We start from the raw sequence: 24,858 nt of genomic DNA, 5'->3' as shown, positions 1-24,858 counted from the left end.
CAGAGGGCGGCACGCCGGGATTTTCTCCATCACAAAATGTCCCTGAGCGGGGCCTTGGGGAAGCCGAGGGCTGGGGGGGTGCAGGGCACTGACCCAGCGTGGGCATCGCGTGTCCCCCGAGGGGGGAGGAGGGCCTGAGGGTGGCCCATGGTGGCCAAGACTCTGCTCTCGTCACCACAAAGTGACTCAGGCACCAGCAAAGGCCACGGGCAGGGCCCTGGCTGGGCAGGGGCTGGGGGCAGCCTTGGCCGTGCCGCTGAGGATTTCCCTCCCAGCCCCGCGGCGCGTTGGGAAGCGGCAGCCGGACAGCACGGCCACTCGCCGGCCACCGCGGCTCCGTCTGCCAGCACCTGCCAGGGCTGGGGGCAGCCCAGGATGGTCAGCGGGAGCCCCTGTGGCCCCCACAGCCCCGGCACGGAGCAGGGAGGGCTGGGGCCTGCCCTGAGCATCCCCCAGGCACAGCACCCCGGTCCTGCAGGGCAGGAGCTGTCGTGGCACAGTCGAATGCGGCCGATGTGCTGGGGCCAGGGAGGTGACACCAGTGCTGGGGGGGCCTTTTGGGGGCTGAGTGCTGTGGCCTGGGACCCTGAGGGGTTTGGGGAGGCCGAGGCACGGGGGTGTTTCTGCATGGGGCGGTCACAGCCCCCAGCACCAACCTGCGCCCCGGGCAGTTGCTGGCCCCAGGGCTGTGTTCGCCCTTGAGCCCCCCCCGGCAGAGCTGAGCCCTCCCCTCCCCTCCAGGCGCCCCTGCGGCTGCTCTGTCTCTTTAAAAGGACTCCAGGCGTGGCTGCGGGACCGTCATCCCATCCCAGCCGGACAAGGGACCGGACAGTCCCGCGCAGCCCAGGACAGCCGGCGCCAGCCGCGCTGGCACACCGTGACCGCAGCCTCCGCAGGTACCAGGGGACACCCCACCGGGCTGGGCTGGGGGGGCTCGAGGGGTCTGAGGGGGGGAACAAGGGCTGGGGAACCTGCCTGTCCTGCCCCAGCTGGTGTCCTTGGACCCATCTCTGGGGGAGCGAGTCCTGGGGCAGAGCAGACGCCTGGGGACACTCGTGACAGGGGTGAGCTGGGCTGGCACTGCCCGGACACCCTCCTGGGAGTGGGGCTGGAGCGATGGGTTGGGAGGGGTGCAGAGGGCGAGGAGCCAGAGGGGCCGTGCTGCCCGCTGGGGTCCATCCTGGCGGCCGCAGCGTGTCCCCCCCCCAGCGCTGACCCCGCTCCCGCAGCGCGGCCATGGGCGAGTGGGGCTTCCTGAGCTCGCTGCTGGACGCGGTGCAGGAGCACTCGCCCATGGTGGGGCGGTTCTGGCTGGTGGTGATGCTCCTCTTCCGCATCCTGGTCCTGGCCACCGTGGGCAGCGACGTCTTCGAGGACGAGCAGGAGGAGTTCGTCTGCAACACGCAGCAGCCGGGCTGCAAACCCGTGTGCTACGACGCCGCCTTCCCCATCTCCCACTACCGCTTCCTCGTCTTCCACGTCGTCGTGCTCTCAGCTCCCGCCGCCCTCTTCGTCATCTTCGCCGTGCACCAGGCGGCCAAGCCGGGGCGCGGGGGGGCCCCCGGCCAGCGCGGCCGCCGCCTCCAGCCCTTCTACGTGGGCAGCGTGGTGGCACGCATCGCAGCCGAGCTGGGCTTCCTGCTGGGGCAGGCGCTGCTCTACGGCTTCAGGGTGCAGCCGCTCTTCGTCTGCCGCCGGCGGCCCTGCCCGCACCGTGTCGACTGCTTCGTCTCCCGCCCCACCGAGAAAACCGTCTTCATCCACTTCTACTTCGTGGTGGGGCTGGTCTCGGCGCTGCTCAGCCTGGCCGAGCTCGCCCACCTCCTGCGCAAGGGCCCCCCGCCCCGGCCCAGCTGCTGCCACCGGCCACAGGAGCGGGGACCGGCCCCCGGGCAGCCGGCGGGGGCTGTGGCGGAGCTGTGTCACCCCAATGCCTCCTCACCGCCGCGGGGGGACCTGACCGTGTAGGTTGCCATTGCTGGCACGAGCTGTGGCCGTTCTCAGCCTGGTTGGTGCCCAGCGGGCGGCTGCGGGTCTCCCCGCCCCAGCCCTCGCTGTGCCGGGGAAGCGGCTTGGGCCATGCCCCGGTGCCCCCGGTTCCTGTTGTGGGCAGCGGATGGGCCTCACCCGGCAGCTGCTGGAAAAAAAATATGGACAAAAGGAAAACAAACAGGGCCCATCCCTGCACAGCGGCAGGGACACCCCTGACCCCCTCCCACTGCCCCCCCAGCCTGGCACGGGGAGGGCCAGGGCTGCCCCCACACCCTGTGCTGGGGATGTCATGAACGTGTTGGGGCTCTGCGGGCCGGGGCTGGCCCCTGGTGTAGGGGGACACAACCGCAGCATTGGGGCTGGGAAGGGCAGAGCTTTGGGGGTGCGGGGGGGCCCCAAAGGGTTCTCCCCAGCTCAGCCTTTGGGGACAGCCAGACCCTGCAGCAAAGACCCCCCCAGGACTCAGGGTGCTGCAGCCCTGACCGTGCCCCCGCCCCCCCTCCCTGGGCACCTCCCTCCCCTCCGGGTGCCCCCACAGCAAGAACGAGCCGGGCACTAGAATAAATAAACTTTATTCTGGAGCCAGCCCCCCCCTCCCATCCCCGTCCCCCCCCTCCCGTCCTCCCCGTGCCGGCAGGGCCGGGCCCCGCTCCCCACAAGGTCGGGGCTGGCACCGCCGCGCACCCCCACAGCCCCCACCCCGCCTGGGGGGGCCGGGGCAGGGCCCGCCCGGCACCCCCCGACTCTAAAACCACTAAAATCTCAACAACAACAAAAAAAAAAAATTTAATAATAATAAATCGTGTGCCCCCCCCCACCCCCCGCCCCAGCAGCACCCACCGTGCCCCCTCCACCTGCACAGGCCTAAAAACCCCTCCAAACTTTTACAAAGGTTTTAAAACGTATTTATAGATATTTATAGATATTTATATATATATACTTTGCTTTCTTTTCTCTTTTAAATGACTCTGCTTCCTCAGCGGGCGGGGTCTGGCCGGGTCCTCCCCGCCGGACGGCCGGGGCGGGGGGTGGCTCGGTGGGCGCGATCCCGTCTGTGCTGGTGCTGGTGGGGCCGGGGCGTCCCCGGGGACGCGGCCGAGGGGGCCCCCGTGCCCCTGAAATGTGACTCAACCAACGCGCTTCGCCCGGGGCTTGTGGGAGGTGGGGGGGGGGCCGGGGGCTTTGGGGCTCCCCGCGGGGTCCGCTCCGGCGGAGGCGTCCGGCGTGGAGGCTGGGGGGGGTGGGGGGCTGCCGAGGAGTCCGCCCCAGGGTGGGGGGCTGCAGCCAGGCCCGAGGCTCAGGCTCCCCCCCCCCCCGGCGTGTGCCGGGCTCTGTCCTGGTGCGCGCCGGGCGCGGGTCATGGCGAGTGCGTGGCCGGGCTGCTTCGGTTGGAGCTGGGCGAAAGGCTGGGGCTGCAGCTGCCCGGGGGGGGCCCCAGGCTGCCCGCGCGGGGGCCACCCGGTTGCCCCCCCAGCGTGTCCATGCCCTCCGAGTTCTCCAGCATCTCCTGGATGAGGGGCGGCATCGACCCCGGGATTTCCATCTTCAGCGTGATCACCCGCTCGGCGCCTGCGGGAAGGGTGGGGGTCAGCGGGGCAGGGCACTGCCAGCACCCCAAAACTGGCACCCCCAGCTCTGCTCCTCCCTGGGTGCCGAGGACAAGGGACACGGCCCCGTATCAGTGTCCCTGGAGGATGCGGCGCTGTGGGTACCCCCCTCCCTCATCCCCTCGGGCGGGTGTGGTGCCCCGGGGAAGGGTGAGGGGCCTGGACCCCCCCCCACTCACACACACCCCCCCTGGGATGACACCGAGCCCAAGGGACGCTCCCCCGGGATGTTCCCCCAGACACCGAGTGGCAGGAGGGCGGCCACCCCCTCCCCAGCGCTCACCCTTGGCGCTGATGCTGCGGAGATCCGTGATCTTCATCAGCATCTTGGGGAACATGTGGGGCTTGTTGGGCCTCCTCTTCCTCACGTAGATCTTCAGCGCCTCCAGCAGCGGCTCCTGCAGCTTGTCCACTTTATCAGGCTGCTCCAGGTCCTGGCGGTCTGGGGAGGGGGGACCAGTGGTTACAGGGGGGCAGCACACATCCTGTCGTTCCTCCTTTGCCCCCCTTGGGGGGGGTATGGCCCAGGTCCCTGTCCCGGGCCCCGCGGGGGTCACCGGGGTGGCTGTGCCATGGCCAAGGGCCCCATTTGAGGTCTTCTTGGTCAGCCCTTTGGGGAGACCAGCCAGGCTGACACCGGGGGTCTGCCGGGGCACCGGGCAGGGTGTCCACCCCTGCACCCCCCGCCCCGTTGGGCGCCCACCTCCACAGATGAGGCAAATGGCGCTGAGCAGCCCCGTCTCGGCATCGTCCATCTCCAGCGGCAGCAGCTGGTTGGCGAAGGCGAAAACCAGGTCGGTGAGGGGCCCGAAGCCGGCGTTGTGCATCTGCGTGCGGTTCAGCGTCAGCCCGTCCGAGAAGGTCATGGTGTCCTGCTCCGGCGTGTAGCGCGTGCAGATCCGCAGGATCTGGGGGGGGCGGCGAGGCCGGGACGGGGAAGGGGGGGCTCAGCCTGGTGCCCCCTCCCCTGTCCCCATCCCCATCCCCGTCCCCGCTCTCACCAGGATGTCGAGGCAGGCGGCTTTGAGGAGGGTGATCTGGTCGGCGATGGTGAGCGTGGTGAAGCCGGGGAGCTGCTTGGCAAACTCCACCGTCTTGATGATGCACTTGGTGGACAACTCGCTGAACTTGTCCCACAGGTCGATGTCCAGGGACACCCGCTGCTCCGAGCTGTTGTTCTGCAGCGGGAAGCCGGGGAAGGAGGGTGGGGAGGTGAGAGGCCAGGGACCCCTCCCCAGCCCCCCCGGACCCCCCGACACTCACCGTAGTGTATTTGCCGAGCTGGCAGAGGGCGGGGAAGGTCTCCTGGTGAGCTTTGCGCACCTTCTCGATGAGCTCCTCCACCTCGGGCGTGATGATGTAGCTCTCCGAGCACTCCGGCTTGGGCACGTCCTTCTTCTTCTTGTTCCGGTCGTTACGGACGGCTGCGGGGACGGCAGGGTCAGCATCACCCGGCCCCGTGGCCACCCAGCCCCTGCCCGGGCTGGGGGGGATCGGCCCCCCCACGCTCTGCCCCCCCCGGCAGCAGGAGGACCCCACCGCCAGCGCCGGGATCAACCGCGGTGACAGACGAGCCACCAGTGCCGCACAGTTTTCCTTGAAATAACCCCCCCAAGTCATTAGGAGGTAATTAGGGGTGACACCGCACCCGGAGGGGGGGACACAGGACACCTCTGGCCATGGGGACAGCGCTCAGCAAAGTCGATAGAGCGGAGAAAACCACCAGGGAGAGAAAATGGCAGCTGAGCCACCGCGCTCACCACGGAGGTGTGCGGGGGGAACGTGCCCTCGAGGTGGCAACTTGGGGGGGGCCCCAGATCCCTCTGCGGGCCGGGGGCGGGGGCCTGGACCCCCCCCTTTGGTGCAGGGTGAGCTGCAGCCCTTGGGATGCTGAACACCCCCAGCAGTGCCTGACCCCAACCCCCCCAGCATCCACCAGCCCCTCCGGGGATCAGGGGCCCCACGGAGAGGGGAGGCAGCTGCACCCCAGCAGCCATCGCCCCCCCGTCCCCCACCCCCAGCGATGCTGCGCACGGGGTAGAGAGGGGGAGGGCACAGCCGGGCACCATGACAACTGGCACGCAGGCGCCAGGCAGCCTCGTCAGCATCATTTATCTCTGACATCATCAATCACGCGTTGCCTGGGCAACGGCCGGGCTGTGGCACAAACCCAGGGGGGGCCCCCCAAACTTCTCCCCCCCCCCCCCCAAGGGCCTTGCTGGGCACATGGTGGGGGCTGCCAGGATGGGTGACGGCGCCTGGACCCCCAGCTGCACCCGGGCAGGGTGTCCCCATCCTGTCCCCATCCCATCCCGTCCCCATCCCGTCCGTCCCCGTCCGCACTCACACTCCTTGGACATGCCGACTTCGAAGCACTTCTGGAGGCGGCAGTACTGGCACCGGTTGCGCGTCACCTTGTTGATGATGCAGTTCTTGTCCCGGTGACACGTGTACACCATGTTCTTCTGGATGCTGCGGCGGAAGAAGCCCTGGGGACGCCACAAGCCCCGGTCAGCGCCCGGGCGCGGGGACCCCGGGGAGGGTGGCCAAGGGGAAAGGTGGCCACAGGGACACACAGTTGGCCACGGTGGCCTGGCAGCTCTCTCACCTTGCAGCCCTCGCAGGCGCTCACCCCGTAGTGGTACCCCGAGGACTTGTCCTGGCAGACGAAACAGGGCTTGTAGATGCGGGGCAGGGGTGGGGGCGAGGGGGGGCTGGGCACGATCTCCTCCGAGCTGGTGCTCTGCGTCTCGACGGCTGCGGGGAAGGTGACAGCGCTCAGGGCATGGAGAACCCCCTCCAGGCAGGGCTGACCCCCCCCATACACAACCCCGCACCCCCTGACAGCGCCAGGGTTGGCCCCGGGTCTGGTGGTCCTGCCAGCCACCCCCCCCCGCCCACCCTGCGCTGCCCACCCCAGCCCTGCCCGGGTTGTGCGGGGCCGGCGGGGAGAGGACGCGAGCTGGGAAGATGCAACTTGACATTTCCAGGCCACAGAGACGATGTGGAATTCAGGCAGACAGACAGAAAAAAAAAATTTAAAAAAATAATAATAAAAAAAAAGAGAACAGAAAAATAACTGGGATCCCAGGAGCCCCCCCCCGCGCGGGCAGCACCGATGGCGGCTACGGGGCCGGTGCTCACACACGCGGGCACACACACGTGTGCATATCCGGGGGGCCGCCCGCTGCCCCCATCGCCCCAGAGGTGACAGCATGGCCCCCCTGGGAGGGGACGGGGGCACCCAGCCTGCACCCCATGGGCCCCCGGCGGGCCCACGACAAGCAGCACCCGGCCACCACGGCCCCGCCAGCCCGGGGGACGCAGCCGGTGCCCCCTGCACCCCGAAACCTCGGGGGACGTGCCTGCCCCCCTCCTGCCCCCCAAAACCTCATGGGACATGTCTGACCCCCTCCCCTCCTGCACCCCGAAATCCCATGGCACATGCCAGCTCCGTCTCACCCCCCAGGAGCACCCGGGCAGTGCCTGAGCCCCCCAGGACAAGCCCCGACCCCCTGCCCTGGCGCAGCCCCAGCCCTGAGGCGGGGGGGGTGCAGTGCAGCTGGGGTGCAGCCCCCAGCGCGGGGTGCAGCCAGGCAGGGGTTAAGCGCTCCCCAGCTCCTCCGGGATGTTTGCGAATGTTTTTCTGCAGCTGAGCCAAGCGAACCAGTCAAACAGGATATTAAAGGCCCAGCCCGGCCCCCCCCCCGCCCCACCGGCCCCTGCGCCCCAAAAAAGGCCCCTGAAATGGGCCCTGGGGAAGCGGGGAGAGGCCCTGGCCAGGGGCACCCACCCTAGAGCTGAGCTGAGCTGAGGAGGGGTCCCACTGCGGGTGGGAGGGGTCTGGGGGGGCGATGGATGAGGGGTGGGGGGGTCCCCAGCTGGACTGTGCCACCAGCCACTCACTGAGGGTGGTGGGTGCAGACGGGGCCTGGGAGGGGGGACAACGGGGACGAAGCCACCCACGACGCTTGGGCAACGGGGACGGGCGAGTGTGCGGGCACGGAGGCGAGTGTGAGGGTGGGATGGAGCGTGCGGGGCGCGATGGGATGGAGTGAGAGGGTGGGATGGGAGGGTGCGGGTGGGATGGAGCGTGCGGGTGGGATGGAGCGTGCGGGGCGCGGAGGCGAGCGAGCCGGGCAGCGCTTCCCGGGCGGCACTGCATAAATCACGGCTGCCACTCGAGGGAGCGGAGCCATTAAAGTGACTGAGCGAACGTCGTCTATAATTTATCGCCTCTTTTATATAATTTAAGAACTTCCTCGTGGAGAGCTGCACTCACCAAATGCAGATCTGACAAGGTTTTGATGTGCTGGGTGCGGAGGGGGAAGGGGACCCGGCTCCCGCCCCGCCAGCGTCCGTCCCCGCGCAGACACGACTGTGCCAGCACACGGGAACCCCGTCACCACAGCCACCAGCCAAGGGACCCCCGTGCAACCCGTGGGGGGGGGCCGGAGAGGGCCAGGGGTACAGCCACCAGCCTGGCCAGCTCCCCATGAGCCCCTCGTGGTGGCGTCAGGCCAGGGGATGCCCCTCACACCCCTGTGGGGCAGGGGGAGGGCACAAAGCAGCATCCAGAGGTGCTGAGCGGGCAGGATGGGTGCAAACCTCCCCTGCTCCCGCGGGGCTGGGTGCAGGAAGGGCCGGCTGGACCATGGGGGACACCACCCCCCCGGCATCCAGGCTCCCTCGCCACCTCCAGCCCCATCTCCCCCCTGGAGCAGGAGGGGCGCAGGCGTCCTGCCCCCCCCCCCCCCCCCCCCCCCCCGTTCGCAGGAAGCGGAGCCCAGCTGCAGACCAGATGCTGCGGCCCCGCCAGCATCCCCGGGTGAACGCGCCGCCCCCGCCCGCGGCCCCGCCGGCCGCTTCCTGCCCGCACCAGGGACCCCGGGGCACCCCGACACCCGTCACCCCCACCCCGGCGTGGGAAAGCACCCACGGGGCCACACTGCGGGCCAGGACCCGGGGGGGATGAGGGGGGACACCCAGGAGTCCAGGCTGTCACCAACCCCCGGGGGCTGGTGGAGTGGGGGGACAAGGAGCAAAGCCCAGCCGGGGGCCGCAGCAGGGCCCCCCCTGGTACCCGCCACAAGGAGGAGGGGAAGGGGGGTCCCGGGAGCCCCAAACCATGAGGTGACCCCACCATGGGGTGCCCGGTCCTGTCCACATGTCGCCGGGCACCGCCACCCCCCCTCCTGGTCCCCACAGGGCATCCTGCCCAGCAGACCCCGGGGTCCTGCCCCCCACCAGCACCGTGGGGGTCCCCCCCCACCCCGACTCACCCATCTGCCACGCGCCGCTGGCGGGCAGGGGGGGACGGAGCGCGGCTCATGCGAGACAATGGCGGGGTCACCCTGTGCCCAGTGGGGGGGTGCCTGCGCGCACCCCAACCCCACATACCCCCTCCCCGAGACCCCCACAAACCCCCCTGCAGCGCGTGGCCCCGCACTGGCACAGGATGCCTCGGTGGGCTCCTGCAAGCCCCTCAGCCACCCTCAGGAACCGCTTGGTGCCTCAGTTTCCCCAACCGCCGCACAGCAACGTGCCCAGACCCCCCCCCCCGCACCCCGAGAAGCAGCTCTTGCCCCTGCGCCAGCGAGTCGGCGCCCCGCCGGGCCGGGCAGTGCCGGGCCAGCAGCCAGCACCTCGTGGCCAGCCCCGCCGGGCACAGCCCAGCCCCAGCTGTCTCTGGGGAAACTGAGGCACAGCACAGCCACCCCCAAGCCGTGCCGCGGGCTGGCCCCCCCCCGGGCCAGGGAGACACGGCACCTCGGCGTGACGTAGGGATCGGGGCACCCAGCCAGGGAGTCCCGGCAGCACCCGCCGCCTACACGCCCGCCAGGTCACGGTCACCGTGACCAGAGGCTGGAGGTGCCCTGGCCCTGCCTGGGCCCCCCCCCCTCAGAGCTGCCCGCCTGGCTGCAGCCCATGGGGAGGGGGCTCTGGCCAGCAGGACCCCTCTCCCGCAGGACTTGGGGGGCCCCCAGCTACCCCACTCAGGACAGCACAGCCCCAGTGGGATTGGGGGGGGGGGGGGGCTGCGCTAAGCGGGTGGCACTGGAGCCTGGGACACACAGCTCCTGCCAGGCCCTGCCTGCACCCTGCCTGCGCTGGGGCCTCAAAGGCAGCAAACCCCCCCCTGCTCCGGGGCTCCAAAAGCAGCACCCCCCACCCCGCAACGGCGGGGGGAGCCCCCGTGGCAGCCCCGCACCGTCCCCAGCTGCAGACAAAGGCCCCTCGCGCCGCGCTCGGTGCCGGCGGAAAGGTCGAGCAGCCCCAAGACAATGGGGGGAGCGAGACCGTGGGGGCCACGGCCGGACCCCCCCCCCCCCCTCCCCCCGCAGCACCGGGCATCACCACGGGAAGGGCGAACGGACGGCAGGGAGAGGGGCTCGCCAGTCCCCCGGGGATGAGGTGCCCCCCCCCCCAGCCTCGCTGCACCCCACGGGAGGGCCCCGCAGCCGTTATCGGGGGGGGGGGGTGAAAGTCCGACAGAGCCGGGCAGGACTTTCCCTGGGCCGTTACCGTCGCCCGTGGCCCCTGGGCACAGGGCCAGGCCGGCCGGTTGCCCACTGCAAGGCGAGGGGGGGGCATGGGATCCCCTCCAGCGTACCCAGACCCCCTCGTCTGGGGGGTGGCAGCCCCCCGGCCGGCCGGTGGCTCGGGGTGCGCTGCCCGCACCCCCCCTGCACAGAGCACGGGGCCTGCCCGTCCCCAAGGACAGCGGGGGGACCCGCGGGGGACCCCGGGCTGTGACCCCCCAGGGACACAAGGCAGGATGCCGCCAGCGGGTCTGGCCGGGCCCCACCTCAGCCCCCAGCCCCCCGGCGCAGGGGGACACGGCCGTTTTCGGGGGGGGGGCACACGCTGGCGCTCCCCCTCCGCCCGAGCAGCAACGGCGGCTCCGGAGTTAATTGGATTTTCTCGGAGCCCTTATCAGGAGGGAGCGAAATTCCCGGCGGAGCTGGCGCTGCTGCGGCCCCCACCCGCGGGAAGGGGGGTGCGAGGGGCCCCCCGCCGAGCCCCGACACCCCCCCCCCAATCTCTCGCCGAAATAGGACGGGGGTTGTTTACGGCCGAGCCGTCGGGGCGGGGGGGCAGTCCCCAGCACCCCCCCGGCAGCAGCACCCAGCACCCATCCCCCAGCCCAGGCGCGCCCCCCCCCCCCTCCCCCAATCTCTCCGCACCCCTCCCCGCAGCCCCCCCCGCCTCGTTCCGAGGCCGCCCCTCCCGGCCCGAGGCGGGGTGAGGGGCCCGGCCGCCCCCGGGGCGCAGGTACCTACAGCGGCCGGAGCTGCTCCAGGGCGGGGGGCGGCGGGGGGCCCCGCGGGGCGCGGGGGGGCCGCGCTCCGGCAGCAAACAGCCCCGGCCCGGCCCGTAGAAATCCATCCGGAGGAAGGGGCCGGGGGGCAGCCCCGCCACCGCCGCGCCCTCGTACATGGCCCGGGGCCGCGGGGGGGGCGGCTCCCCGCCCCCCCCACCCCCCCACCCCCCCGTCAAACCCCGCTGCGGCGGTGGGGGCGGCCCCGGGCGGTCAGTAGCCCCCCCCGCGGCAACCGGGCCCCCGGGGCGCCCCGCGCCGCGCTGCCATGGCCCCGCCGCGGCTCAGCCGGGGGAGCGGGGCCCCGCCGCTCCGCTCCGCGCCCGGGCAGGCGGGAGGAGGAGGAGGAGGAGGAGGAGAGGGAGGAGGAGGAGGAGGAGAGGGAGGAGGAGGAGGAGAGGGAGGAGGAGAGGGAGGGGGAGGGGAGGAAGGCGCAGCCCCGCCGGCTCCGCAGCCCCGGTCCCTCCCGACACCAGCCGCCTCCCCGCAGCCTTAACCCGCTCCGCGCCGCGGGGCCGCCTCCGGACCCCCCCATCCCCTCCCCGGTCACGGACGCGCGGGGCGGGCGGGGGGCGGACACCCCCACGCGAGAGCGGGCTGAGGGGGTGTCTCAGGGTGATTGGGGGGGGGGGCTCATTTGCCTAATGGGATGCGGGTGAACTGCGGGTGAACCCGGCGGGGAAGGGCTCACCTCGGCCTGACCCCCGGCCGCCCCCCCGGGGTGCGGGTGCCACCGTACTGGGGGGGGGGGGGTGGGGTGGTGGTGTGTGCACACGCCTGTGTGCGCGTGTTCACGCGTGTGCCCACTGCGTGACCGGGTATGTGCTTGTTTGCGTCCCCACTGCAGAGGGGCCCACGCGTGTCCCCACCACACTGTTGCACGGGGGGGGGGGGGCTGGGGGTGTGCACTCGTGTGTGTGAGGGGGGGCAGCCTGTGCGCACACACGTGTGTGCATCCCTTCTGCACACACAGACACGTGTGTGACACCGTGTCCCCATGCGGCATGGCCTGGGTGGCCACAGGCCGGGGTGGCCACGGGCCACCATGGTGCCCCCTCCCTTGCCACGCCAGTAACACCCCCCCTGCTGCCTGGTGTCACCCCATGGCCTCTGCCACGCCACGGGGACCCCAGCCCCCCCCCCCACCCCGGGGTGCCCTCCGAGGGAGAGCCCAGGGGGGTGCAGAGCCCACCCGAACCCCCTCCTGGGTGCTGCCAGGGGCAGGAGCAGCACACGCGTGTGCACGGCTGGACACGGGGTGGAGGTGGGGGGGTGGATGGGGGGGGAAATGTGGGCGCTGCCGCACACGCCAGCCCTGCACGGCCACACGCAGCAAGCAGGGAGCGTGCGTGAGCAGATGTGGGTGTGCACGCGTGTGTGCACACACAGCAGCACCCGCGCGCGTGCCGAGGGCACCCTCACGCTCCGCACACCCACACGCCAGCAGCCCCCCCTCACCCCAGCCCCAAAGCGAACAGCCAGGGCCGCCCCGCTTTCATGTCCAACCTGCCCCCCCCCCCCCCCCCAAAATAGAGGCGGGGTAGAGAGAAAAAGGGGAGAAAAACAGAAAAAAGAATAAGAAAAAGGCCGGGAGGCGTGTGCGTGTGTCTGCGTGTGCATGTGTGTGCGTGTGTGCGCAGAGCGGATCAGCAGCGCCTGTTTAAATAATAATAGAAAGTCAAAGGCTTTGCTTAGCCAGCAGGTTTCTGAACAAAAGCCCAGCGCTCCTCCAACTTCCTGCAGCGAACATGACAAATGTCTGCTTTGACTCATTTACCAGCGCTGGAAAGAATGTGGCTGCGACGGAGGGGACGGAGGGGACGCGGGGCCGGTGGCACCGCGCGGCCGCGGCCCGGCTGGGCCATACACGCAGGCCGGTGGCCGCCCCGCCAGGCAGCGCTTCCCGTCCCACGCCGGCGGCAACAGGAAGAAACAGAGATTAAAAAAAAAAAAAAAAAGAAAAAACAAAAAAAAAAAAGAAAAAAAACCCCAAAGCCTTAACGCAGAAGCCAAGAGGAACTGGGCGAGGGGAGCGCCCCGCACGCAGCCCCGCGGCGCGAGGGGGGACGGGGACCCCCGCCATGTGCCCCGTCCCACCGCCCCGCCAGCAGCACGGGGACACCAGAGTGACGCCAGCAGCACCCCCAGGCCCCCCGCTCCCGGGGGCGGCCGATGCTCCGGGGAACACAAGAAGCCCCCACGAGCGCGATGGGGACCACGAAGCGCACGGGGGTCCCCGCTGAGCCCGGAGTGGGGGGTCCCAGCGCCAGCACACAATAGGACACAGGCCCCCAGCCCAGCCCGGGGTACGGGGGGTGCCTCCTGGCCTCAGCCCCTTCCCCCCATCCCCACGCCGGCACCTCGGGGCCCCCCGCAGCCCCCCTCCCGCCCGCCCACTTCAAAAGACCCCATTTATCCCCTTCAGCGGCCTTTGAGCGCGGCGAATTCCCGGCCGGCGCAGGCGGCTCCCCCCGGCCCCCCGTGACAGTGATAGAAAACCTCCGCCGTGATGGGCTTTCCCAGGCGCGGGGGCCCAGCGCCCAGCCCGGCCTCATCAATCTTCCCCGGGCGGAGATGGGGGGGCCGGGGGGTCCCCAGCATCGCACCCCACAGGGGCTCTCTCCAGCCCTTGCCCCGAGCGGGGGCCCCTCAGCTCCGCCACCCCCCGCCCGCGGCCCCCGGCCTGCAGGGAGCACGTTTTGCTCATTAATTTTTAAAAATTAATTAATTACGGGGCGCTGCGGGGGAGCGGCTGCGGCGCGGAAGAAACCGGAGCCAGCGGGTTGGGTGACGGGCCGGGCCCGGCCGCGGGGGCCCCCCGTGCCGGCAGCCGGGAGCAGGGCCGGGGGGCCCGGCTGCAGGGGGAGGGGGCCGCGGGGGGGTCCCGCTTCCCGCAGCCTGGGAACCAGGGCAGGGGGCGGGTCCGGGGGGGCCGCGGCCCAGGGAGCCCCTCGGGGCTGGGGGTGGCAATCCCTCAGGGCCCCCCCCCGCCCCCCCCCAGACCCACCGTGGAGCCCCTGGGGACGGGGACACGGGCACGGCCACACGCACCGACACGCATGTGCGCGCCCGTCACGGGCACATGCATGGCAGGGCCGGGCACTGAGCACACACACACGCAGCCCCCCAAGTTGCTCAGCCCCACACACGCTTACTACACACGTGCACACCCCCTGCACACACTTACTACTGGCATGCACACCCGCACATGCTTACTACACACGTGCACACACACCCGCACATGCTTATTACATGCATGCACACCCCCCACACACCTACTACACGCATGCACACACACACTACACACATGCACACCCTCCACATACACTTATTACACACATGCACACCCCCACACACACTTACTACATGCATGCACACACCCCGCACATACATACTACACACATGCACACCCCCGCACATACATACTACACACATGCACACCCCACCACTACACACATGCACACCCCCACGCTTGCTACACGCGTGCACACCCCCCCGCACACACAGACACGCACACACAGCCAGCCCCAGGTGCACACACATGTGCAAGCCACCATGTGCGTGCACACATGTGCCCACACGCGGCTGTGAGCGTGGAGAGGCCCCACACCCACCCTGGGTGCCCCCCCCCGCCACCATCCCCTGCTCGTCCCGGGGTCCCCCGCGCGGGGTTGGGGGTCCCGCAGCGCTTGGGGGGCCGTGCCGGGGGTCCCCAGGGCCGTGCCCAGCACCTCCGCTCGCTTCCCCCTTGCCGGGTCTGGCCCCAGCCGGGGGCACCCAGGGACACCCACCTCGGGCTGGGGGGTGCAACAGGCCCCCCCCCTGCACCCGTGGCGAGCGGGGCAGCCCCCAGCACCACGCTCAGGATGGGGCCGAACCCCACAGAGTTGGGGGGGGTGTATGTGCACCCCCGGGGGGGCCCAGCCGGATCAGCCCCGGGGCCGCGCAGCTGCAGCACATCTGGCGAGGGCAGACGGCAGCAGGGCCGGACACGCGTGAGGAGGGGGGGGCAGTGCGCTGGGCCCCCCCCAGCGGGGACACGGACCCCCACATTTCCCTGTTGGGAGTGAGAGCGGGGACATCGCGCCCAGGCCCACGCCAAATCCTGTAGGACCTACACAAACAGGGCACCCCCGCGCTGTGCCGGTGCTGGGGGGGGGGGGGGGGCCCAGACACGGTGCCCCCACCCCCTGCGTCCTCCCAGCACCCCAGTGGGGGAGGCCAAGGGGAAACTGAGGCTCGGTTCAGCCTCCGCCATCAGCCCCAGGGCACCCGCCAGCCCTGCCCGGTGCCAGAGGAGGGGATGGGGAGGGGGGGACACACACGGGACAGGAGCCCCCCCACCCCACCCCAGCCCGTTCCCACAAGGCCACGCGGCGGGAATGGCCCCAGAGCCAGAGCGGGGGAGAGGCCCCACCCGCCGCCACCCAGTCGCTGAACTGGTCCCACTGGGTCCCACCGCCGTCGGGGCGGCTCCGGCGGGGGACAGCGCCCGGGGCCGGCCCTGCCCGGGCCTGCACCGTCCCCCGGAGCCAGGGACGGGCCGAAGAGGGGGGGGGGGGGGGGAGTCCCACCACGCCCCGACCCACGGGAGCCTCCCCGACGGCGGGTGCCGCGGGGCACCCATGGCGGCATGGCGAGGGCACCCACCCGCGGTGGTGCCGGGAAAGGGGGCCCAGCAGCCACCCCCCAGCACCCAGCGAGCGTCAGGGGGAAACTGAGGCACGGCCCGAGGCCGGGGTGACGGTGTGGGACCCCGGGCAGGAGCCCACCTCCCGCGGCTCCCAGCTGCCAGCGCGGTGATTACCGGGGCCGTGATGGACGACCCTGTCAGGGGGAAATTGAATCAGGAGCAGACGCGATGATTGCCTTCATCGCCTCCCCCACGGGCGGCCCCCGCGCCAACGGCGAACAAAGAGCCGCTGTGGGGACGCAGCGCGGCACCGGCCCCCCCCCCCCGAGCCCCCCGACTCCCAGCGCGGCTGCGGTGGGTGCCAGGGACGGTGACAGCCAACTAACCAGGGCCAGCTGCGCCGTTAACAGCCGGGGTATAAACACGGCCATTAACGAGGGCGGCCACACAGCGGCAATTAACGGACGCACACCCCGCCGAGCGCCGCTGCCCGCTCCCTGCCTCAGTTTCCCCAGTGGCGGCACTAACGGGGAGAAGCGCCCGGCGCTCGTTTCCCACCGGGAAAGGTGCGCCCCCGCCCCCCCCAAAACACAGCTCCCCATGGGTGGGCGAGGCAGTGGCTGGGAGTAAGGAAACACCCCCCCAAACCCCCCCATCGGTGCCACCGCCCCGGGGCACGTTACAGACCGGTGCCTGGGGACAGACCCTGGCACAGACAGGTCCCCGCACACACCCCCACCCCAGTGCTGGGGGTCCCCCCCACCCGCCCCGCGGGGCCGCGGTACTCACTGGCAGGCGAGGGGGTGCTGTACCCGCTGACGGGCAGCTGGTGCTGGATGCCGGCCAGGGTGCTGGGCGGCGAGAGCCCCCCCAGCATGTGGGGGAAGAAGAAGGCGTAGGGGGGCACGGGGTAGCCGTTGAGGTGCCCCCCTCCGGGCGTGGGGCAGGAGCTGCTGTTGCTGGCCATGACGGGGGTCTCCGGCGCGGCTGGGGGGGCTCTCAGGCGCAGGCGGGGGCCGAGCAGAGCATGGGGCCCGCGGTGACCCGCTGCCCGGCGGCTGTCCTCGCTGGCTCCTGCGGGGGGGGGAGCAGAGAGAGAGGGGGGGGTTAGCGGAGGGGCTGGGATGCCTGGCCCCCCTCCCCGATGCGGCACCCACCAACCGTGCCTCAGTTTCCCCAAACCTCCCCCCTCCCCGCCCAGGGGCCACATCCCCTCCCGGCCCCAGGAGGGCGCAGCTGGCCAGGCCCCGCGCTCCCCGCGAGATTAACGACAATCCCCCAGATTAACGCCACCGGCCCCGGTGGGGCCTGGCCGGCGCAGGCCGCTAATCCCGGCTTAGTGGGCGAGGGGGCAGGGGACGGCGCACGGACACTGCGGCCCCACAAGACACCCCCCCTCGGGCCAGGGGCCACGCGACGGCCCCAAACCTGCTCCCCCAGGCCTGGCCTTGGAGCTGGGGCGCACGGAGGGGCCCCAGGGGGGCAGCGCCCCTCCCGCCCCAGCCCAAGGGGCTACGAGGCAGCTGAGGGGGGGGGGGACGGGCACAGGCACGCTGGGGTCCCCTGAGGACAGCAGCTCCAACCCAGCCCCGCTCTCTGCCGTCACGGCCGCACGCCCCCGCCGGCTCCGCTCCCCCCACGCCTGCACGGAGCGCGAAAGTGCTCAGACACCCAACCCCAGGGGCAGGAGGGGGGCTCACCCCCCACCACCACCCCCCCCGGGGCCGGCACCCGGGGGGCTCAGCCTGGCCCACTTGCCACAGGGCTAGCTTCTGCCCGTCGGGGCACAGCCCCCGCCCTGTGCCATGTGCCGGGCTGTGCCGGCAGCTCCCACGCCAACCCGGCGGGGCACGGACCCGCGGCCCAGGCCAGGCCGGGGGGCGGCGGTGGGAAGGGGGGCACGGGGCTTTCACAATCCCGGGCTGGCTGTTTATTTAAGCGCTGGCGCGGGGCCCGGCGGGGGCTGTTTATTTGCCGAGAGTGCTGGCTCCCGGCCCCGCGGAGGCGGAAAAGGATCCAGAGGAACAAGGCTGGGCCGCCCGGCGAGGCGCTGGGGAGGGGCCGGGCTGGGCACGGCCCTGCCTGCCCCCCCCCCGGCCCCCCCAGCACCCAGCTGGGTGCACCCACTGGAGGCAGGACCCCCATCCTCAAAGCTCACACCAGCACCCACATCCCCGGCGCTGCCCCCCAGCCATGGGGAGATCTGTGGTCTGGCTGCCCGCAGGGTGGGCACCCAGCGGTGGTTGGGGTGGGTGGGGGGCGTCACATCCGTGTGTGTGTGTGTCCCCCCGGCACAGGGCACCCGCCGGGTGCTGCAGCGCGTGCGGGATTCCCATGGGCACCACACGGTGCCGGACACTGGGTCAGCACCCGCCCAGGCACAGTGGCCACGGCTCAGCGCCGGGAAGGGGACGTTGGGGTCCCTTGTGCGGCCCCGCAGGCACCCTGGCCCCCCCAGTAAGAGGGGGGGCTGCCCCTGGCCCCCCAGCCAGGCCCGTGGCCCCCAAGCCGCACTGGCCGGGGGGAGCAGGGGAGAGGGAGGCGCGGGAAGAACTGTTTATGTTTGCCGGTGCCAAGAGCTCGCCGGGCACCGCGCCAGCCGCGCCGGGGCCCAATTACTCAACCCCGCTCCTGTGTCCCGTCCCCCCCCCTCCGCCCGCACGCTGCCGGCCTGGGACCGAGCGAGGCCAGACCTGGCCACCGCGCACCCCAAACCTGGCAGGCGGCCGCCAGCCCCTTCCCACCGCCCCCACGGAACCAGCAGCGGCCACGAGGGTCCGAGGGGCCCGGCTGACCCCACTCCTGGGGGTCCCTGTGGGCAGAAGGAGCCGCAGCCCTGAGGAGCCCCCCCCGTGCTGGCACAGACCCCAGCACACGGCTGCTCCCCGATGTCCCAAACAGGGGTCCTGGGCGTCCCGGCCAGGTCCCGCTCCCGGAGCGCCCCAGGCCAGCAGCGGGGGCCCACGCTCGCCCTCCCCGGCGCCTTTTCCTCCAGTCCCCGGCAGGAGCTGGACGGGGCCTGGAGCTTCCTGGAATCCGGCGCCTCGTTCCAGCCCCGCGGAAAACACGGCCGTGGGGCCCGGGCCAAATCCCAGCCACGAGGAACCTCCCGCCCAGGCCGGGGATGGCCCCCGGGAGCGGACGGACACACGGACACACGGACCGGAGCCGTTCCCAGGGCCGGCAGCAGCGTGGCTTGGCGGGGGGTGGGGGGGAGAAACTGTGGCTGCCCCAGTTGCCTTCCAACCGTGACCCCACAGGGCACGGAGCCCACCCCGCACCCCCAGCCAGGCCGGGCAGCGCTGGCACGAGCCTCCCCCAAGAGACCCCTTCCACAAAGGCAGCCCCCAGGCTGGATTCGCTGCCTGCACCGGGCAGGGCCGCATCCTGCTCCCCTGCGCCCGGCACCAGCGCTAACCGCAGAGCGACAGGGATTGCACCGGGGCGGTGGCACCATGACACCCACCCCCCCCCCAGCAGCCACCCCCAGCCCTGCCTGCTGCAGGGGCCGGGCAGCACCCCCCCAATCCCACCCCACGGGCTCCCTGACCCCCCCCCACCCTGGTGCAGGCAGCACCAAACCCGGTGCCCACGTCACAGCACCAAAGGCAGCCGCGCTTCCTGCCGGGGCACACGGCGATGGCAGTGCCAGCGCCCGGATGTGACACGCCGGTGAGCGGGGCCACCGCCCTGTGTCGTCCCCACCCCACCCCCCCCCCCCCCTTGGCACCGCGGGGGGCAAGCGGGGCCGGGGTGGCTGTGGGGTGCCTGGCGGGGCGGCGGGCAGTGACCAGGCCCTTCCTGTCATGCCTGCGGGCACCGCGCTCCCAACCGCAGCTTCCCCTCGCCACTCTCGATTCCCAGGCGGCCAGGTTTCAGTTCAGCCCCGGCTTCGCTGCCACAGTGCCCTGCCACCCTGGACCCCGTCACCTCAGTCCCCTGCCACCCCGGACCCTGTCAACACCCATTCTGCTCCCCAAATTTGTCACCCGAGCTGCTGTCCGCGTCCCCCATCCTCACCGGGACAGGTCACGGACACACCCTGGTGCCAGGTCACCCCGTGGCATGAGGGCGCAGGGAAGGGGTGCCGTGCCCCCCAGCACGGGGGGAGCAGGGTGGCCCCACTCCCCGGCAGCCTCCCAGGCAGGGCAGGAAGCGCCCACGGAGCCGCTGTGCGGTCGCAGCCTGCGGTTTCCTCGCTGCTGTCAGCGCCCGACCCGGGGCGGCCTCACACGCGATGCCAAGGACCCGGCTGTCCCCTGTCACCACCGGCACCTCCCCGGTAGCCCCAGCTCCCCCCGAGCCAGCCAGCACCGTGCAGGGGGTGTGAGGTGCCCCCCTGGCCGGGCTGCTGAGCAAGACCCCCTCCTCCCCGCATCCCCAAAGCATCTCGGCCGTGAGTCACCGTCACGTTTCTCACGTCCCCGGGCAGGCGTGAATCATGCCCCAGCCCGGCGGCAGGGCCAGAGCCGGCGGCACACGCTTGGCACAGGCAGCATGTGCCAGAGCCGGGGCTGCTCACAACCCCCACTCGAGGGGATCTGGGGGTGCCAGGGCCGGTGTGGACCCCAGGACCTGCACGCTGCTCCCCGGGGCTAGCGGCACAGGTCCCTGGGCAGTGCCGGTGCCCCCATGCCCTGCGGGCCAGCAGCAACCCACACCCGGCCACCACCACACGGACGCGGGGCCAGGGACAGCGCGCTGGCTGGTGGGGACGGTGTCCATGCTGGCCTCCCTGCCCCGTGGGGGCACACGGGCACCCCAGGGGTGCGGCTACCAGCCCCGCCGGCGTGGGTCCTCGCCCCGGCACCCCCACGTCCCGCTGCCGGCTGGGATCCACAAACTGAAATTCCACCTGTCGCGGCCGCGTCGGCTCCGGTTACGCCGGGAACGCGCCGCTCCGGTTACACCTCCCGCACCCGCCGCCAGACGCTCCATTCTTCTGCGGGAACAGGTGCCCCGGCCCCCGCCACGGCCCCCGGGACGGGCACGGCTGTGCCACGCCGCCACCGGCACCAGCACCACCCCGGCCTGGCCAGCCCATGGCTGCTGGCTCACCAGATCCTGGAAGCCAGCGCGGCTCAGCCCCACGCACCGCAGGACCAGCCCCACAGCACCCTGGGGACCCCCACCCAGAGAAGGGGCACCCCCAAACCCAGCCCAGCCTCCACCCTGCGGCACAAGCCCTGACCCTCAGGATGAGCCAAGGCAACCGCAGCTCCGGCGGCGCTGGCGGCGAGGTCACGGTGCCGGGGTGCCCCATCCCGGCTCCCTCACGGGAAGCGGCGGGATTGTGCCACGGCAGCCGCTCGCGGCAGCCCCCGGTTGTTTTTAGCCCTGGATGCGGCGCACAGCCGGCGCCCTGGGAACGGCGTGCCGGGAACAGCGCGGCCCCAGACAGCCCTTTCTGGCTCGGCGACAGCCGGCAGACAAGTGCAGCTGGCTGCGCCGCCGGCCCGCGGCACGGGGCCACTCGGGACACGACGCCCAGGGCCGGCGTGGGTGGACCCTGTGGGCAAGCGGCCACGCGACACCCCCGGACACCGGGATTTGGTGGCACCTGGCCTGGACAAAATCCCAGGGGCTGGAATCTGGCGTACCTGGGGGCGGGGGGGGGCACCAAACCACCCCGAGCCGCGGGCACCGTGACCAGGCCGGCTGCGGGAGGGCGTGCAGACGTGGGCCACTGCCATGTCCCCTGTCACAGCCTGGCAGCCGGGGCCGGTGGAGGCCAGGACGGGCGCACGCGGCCCCTCGCCGGGCCCTGCCACGAGCCGCCCCCCCGCCCCCCCAACACTAAGCCGCCTGCAGCCGCAGGGAGATTAACCCATTTTCCGTAATCAGCACATGTGTCACCGCAGATATGATCGCAGCCCCCCCCCAGCACCACCCCGCGCCTGCCGGCACCGCAGCCCTTCCCCCCCAAACCGAGCCCCGGCGCTGGCGCTGCCACGGGGTGGGGGGGGGGGGGCTGTGGCATCAGGGTGCCCCCCAGCGTGGGGCGCCTGTGGGTGCTGGGGGGCTGAGGCCACGCGCTGCGAGGGTCCCACAGCTCTGCCAGACGACAGTTTCCCCCAAAGCGCTGCAGCTGCACCCCAAAAAGGGTCGGGGGATCCCAGAGCCCAGGCACCCCGTTCGGTGGCCTTGCCGGGGCGGGTGGCCCTGGGCACGCTCAGCCCGCAGCCGGCGCAGGCGAGTGGCACGTTGACACGCCAGAGCCTCCTGGTTATAAATAGAGCCGGAGCGGCGGAGCCGGTGAATCCCGGCGCCGCGGGGCAGGCGGCGGCACACGGGCCCTCCCCGGGCTCGACGGCCGCGCCACTGCCACCGCCCCCCCGGCACAGGCACCGGGCACCGGGGACACGGGCGGGCGCGCGAGGACAACCGGGTGACCCGGTTGGGATGGGGCACCCCCCCACACCCCGGGCGATGCAGGATGGGGCGCGGGGCCCTGCCCTCCTCCCCGCTGTCCCCGTGCCCACCGTGTCACCCGGGAGGGCCGCAGGCCGTGGATGGAGGTGCCGGGGCACCCACCGGCATCTCCCCGGTGCGAGCAGCCACGGGGCCACCCATGTCCCCGCGCCGCAGCAAGGTCACCCCCAAGGGCAGGGTGCGGGGCCTGTGGGTGACATATGGCCCTGGAGCGGTGGCCGCGGGGCCGCTAAGCCACCGAGCCGTCACCCGCTAATCCCGGCACCGATCGCGGTGCCGCACCCAAGAGCCGCCGGCCAGGGCCTGCGTGTGCGGCACCCCCGAGCGGGACAGACACCCCCGAGCCCCCCCCAACTCTTCCCCACCGGGCTGGGGGATGGCCCCCGCCACCCAACGAGGTCAAAGGTCAGAGACACACATTTGGGGGACACCCCAGCTGCAGCGGGCAGGGGGGCTCAGGCCCGGCACCCCCCCCCCCACCCCGACCTGGGGTGCCGCTGGCCATCCCCAGGGGGGTCCCCCCCAAGGGCGGGGGAGCACCCAGCGGGGCAGCCCCCCCGCCCCCGGTCACCGCTGCCAGGACCCCGCGGGGGCTCCGCCGCCCCCGGGGCTCTACTGCGGGGGTTGTTGGGGGGGAGGCAGCGGCCGGCGCCCCCCGCCCGGCCCCCCCCCGGCCCCGCCGCCGCGCCAGCGCCCTGTCAGCCGCGGAGAGCGATGGCTTCCTCCGCCCGCCGGCCAGGAAACGGCGCAGACGCCGCTCCCGCCCCCCCCGGCCCCCGGCCCCGGCCCCCGCCGCCCCCCGCGCTCCCGGCCCCGCTCACCCGCCGGGCCCCGCCGTCTGCGCACCGGTGTGTGTGTCCCCCCCCCGCACCCCGAAAAGGGGAAGCGGCCCCTGCAAACACACACACACCCCCCCCCGCCCCCGCCGTGGTGTGGGGGGGGAACGTGGCTGCGCGCACCGGCGGTCTGGGGTGGGGGGGTCGGCGATCCCGGGGGGGGCACCCCCAGCACCGCGCTCCGTGCTAACCCGCCCCCCCCCCGCACGGCGGCGGGGGTGCCCCGAGCCTTCACTGGCGGGGGGGGGAGGGCAGCGCTGCCGCTCGGGAGCGCCCCAAACAGCCGGTCCCCGGAGGGGGGACCCCAGCATCGGTAACCGGGGGGGGGGGGGGGGGGGGAGGGCGGCAGCACCGTCAAGCCCGGGGTTGGGGGGCAAACCCACGATCCGGAACCGGGGCGGGGGGCAACGCTGCCCCTCCGGGGCTCACGGCAGCCTCAGGCAGGCGGGGGCCCCCACCCCCCCCTGCGGGGACCCCACCACCGAGATGGAGCGAGGGGGATCCCCAGGATCCCGCCCCCCCCCCCCCGCTTACCGGAGGGGGATCCCCAGCGCCGCCTCCGCGCGGGGGGGGGCCCTACTGCCTTGGGACCCCCCCAGCGGGGACACCCCGACCCACCGCGGGGGGGGGGGGGGGGGGGAGTCCCGGGTGCACGTCGGGACAGCACCCACCACCCTCGCCCGGTCCCAGCGCCCCCGTGAACGCGGCGGCGACCTCCCCCCCCGCCCCCGCCACCGGCACGACGCGCTGGGTCCCGCCGCAACGGATCCCCCCCCCCCCCGCCCTCATCCAGCACCGGGGAGGCGGTACCGGAGCCGCGACAAGAGCGTCCCCCCACCCTCCACGGGGGCCCACTCGTTACCTGATCACGGAGACTTCGCACCGAAATCCTTAAAACCGGGAAGCTCCCGGTGGCGGCTGCATGGCGGCGGCACGGGGCGACCCGGCCTAAAGGATGAGAGAGGAGGTGGGGGGGGGGGATTTGGGGGGGGGGGTAATGAAGGGGAGAAAGGGGAGGGGGGGGGCTGGGGCTTAACGAGCGGCGGCCGCGGCCATTGCGAGTCATGTGCTCGCGGGGAAACTTTACCCGGGGCTGGGCCGGGCGGGGCGGCGGCGGCGGCGGCGGCGGCGGCGGCGGGCGGGGGGCGAGGGACGAGACCACGCCCCTTTTCGTCAGTCACGCCCCTTTTCGCCGGCCACGCCCCTCGCCCCGCCCCTCCAGCCAATGGGGCGCCGGCGGAGGCGGCACCCCATTGGCTGGAGGGGCGGGGCGAGAGGCGTGGCCGGCGCGGCCTCGTAACTCTTTGAAGTCTCCAGAAGGCGGAAGAGAGACGGCGGGTGCGCGCGCGCGCGAAAAGGCGGGGGGGGCTCTTAAAGGGGCCGCGCATCACCCTCCTCTCCCCCCCCTCCGCAGAGTTGCTCCCACTTCAGGAGTCACACACGCCACCCGGGGGGGGTATAGTGGGAATATTTCCCCCCCCCTCCACCCCGAGGGTCAACTTTGTTGTGAAAAAGAGAAAAAAAAGGAGAATGGGGGTGCGCCGTGGGTTGGAGGGGGCAAGGGATTGGGGTGCCCCCCCCCCCTCCCCGCCCCGCAGCGGAGCCCCCAGGGTCGGGCAGAGGGAGAGTGGGGATGGGGCAGGGTTGAGCTCAGCGCTGCTCACAGGGGAAACTGAGGCAGGAGGAGAAACAGGCCCCTGGAGGGGTGGGGGGGGGATAGAAGTGGCACCCAGGAGTCCTGCACCCACCCTGGGAAGACACGTGTGAGGGGTCTGGGCAGCCTCAGGACACCCCCCGCGGGCGCCGCGGTGCCCGCAGGAGGAGGGCTGGGTGCCCACGAGCTGCTCTCCTCAGCGCTCCCGTGCCTCAGTTTCCCCGCTGTGCTCAGCAGAGAGAGGCAAGGACCCGCCGGGCCAGGCGCAGGCAGCGAGGCCGCGGCACCCCCAGCCCAGCGCGGCCGCCAGCCCCCTCCCCAGCACGCCGGGGCTGCCGGCCGCGGCGAGGCCCAGCCGCCGGCATGTGCTCAGCCGAGAGGAA

The 24,858-nt window shown here is 72.3% G+C and overlaps 2 protein-coding genes across 4 annotated transcripts; one reads left to right on the top strand and one right to left on the bottom strand.

The window, feature by feature from the left end:
* The first annotated feature begins 811 nt into the window (after nt 1–811).
* Nucleotides 812–3,017, top strand: GJD3 (gap junction protein delta 3). Of its 2 annotated transcripts, none has more exons than XM_074892148.1 (2): nt 812–896; nt 1,282–3,017. In XM_074892148.1, exon 2 carries the CDS (start codon nt 1,294–1,296, stop codon nt 1,966–1,968), a length of 675 nt encoding a protein of 224 aa, XP_074748249.1. In that variant the 5' UTR covers nt 812–896; nt 1,282–1,293; the 3' UTR covers nt 1,969–3,017. The 2 variants fall into 2 exon arrangements, with proteins under 2 accessions (XP_074748249.1, XP_074748247.1); XM_074892146.1 differs by having other exon boundaries at nt 816–896; nt 1,230–3,017.
* Nucleotides 2,894–23,792, bottom strand: RARA (retinoic acid receptor alpha). Of its 2 annotated transcripts, XM_074892092.1 has the most exons (9): nt 23,684–23,792; nt 16,343–16,627; nt 6,208–6,356; nt 5,947–6,088; nt 4,863–5,023; nt 4,601–4,777; nt 4,303–4,507; nt 3,883–4,041; nt 2,894–3,561 (listed from the first exon to the last, which is right to left on the bottom strand). In XM_074892092.1, exons 2-9 carry the CDS (start codon nt 16,518–16,520, stop codon nt 3,350–3,352), a joined length of 1,383 nt encoding a protein of 460 aa, XP_074748193.1. In that variant the 5' UTR covers nt 16,521–16,627; nt 23,684–23,792; the 3' UTR covers nt 2,894–3,349. The 2 variants fall into 2 exon arrangements, with proteins under 2 accessions (XP_074748193.1, XP_074748194.1); XM_074892093.1 differs by lacking the exons at nt 16,343–16,627; nt 23,684–23,792 and adding an exon at nt 10,883–11,106.
* Between the last annotated feature and the right edge of the window lie 1,066 nt (nt 23,793–24,858).

The sequence above is a fragment of the Strix uralensis genome, chromosome 22 (genome assembly GCF_047716275.1).
Source record: "Strix uralensis isolate ZFMK-TIS-50842 chromosome 22, bStrUra1, whole genome shotgun sequence".
NCBI classification, from domain to species: Eukaryota; Metazoa; Chordata; class Aves; order Strigiformes; family Strigidae; genus Strix; species Strix uralensis.
This window is presented reverse-complemented; position numbering and strand designations above follow the sequence as displayed.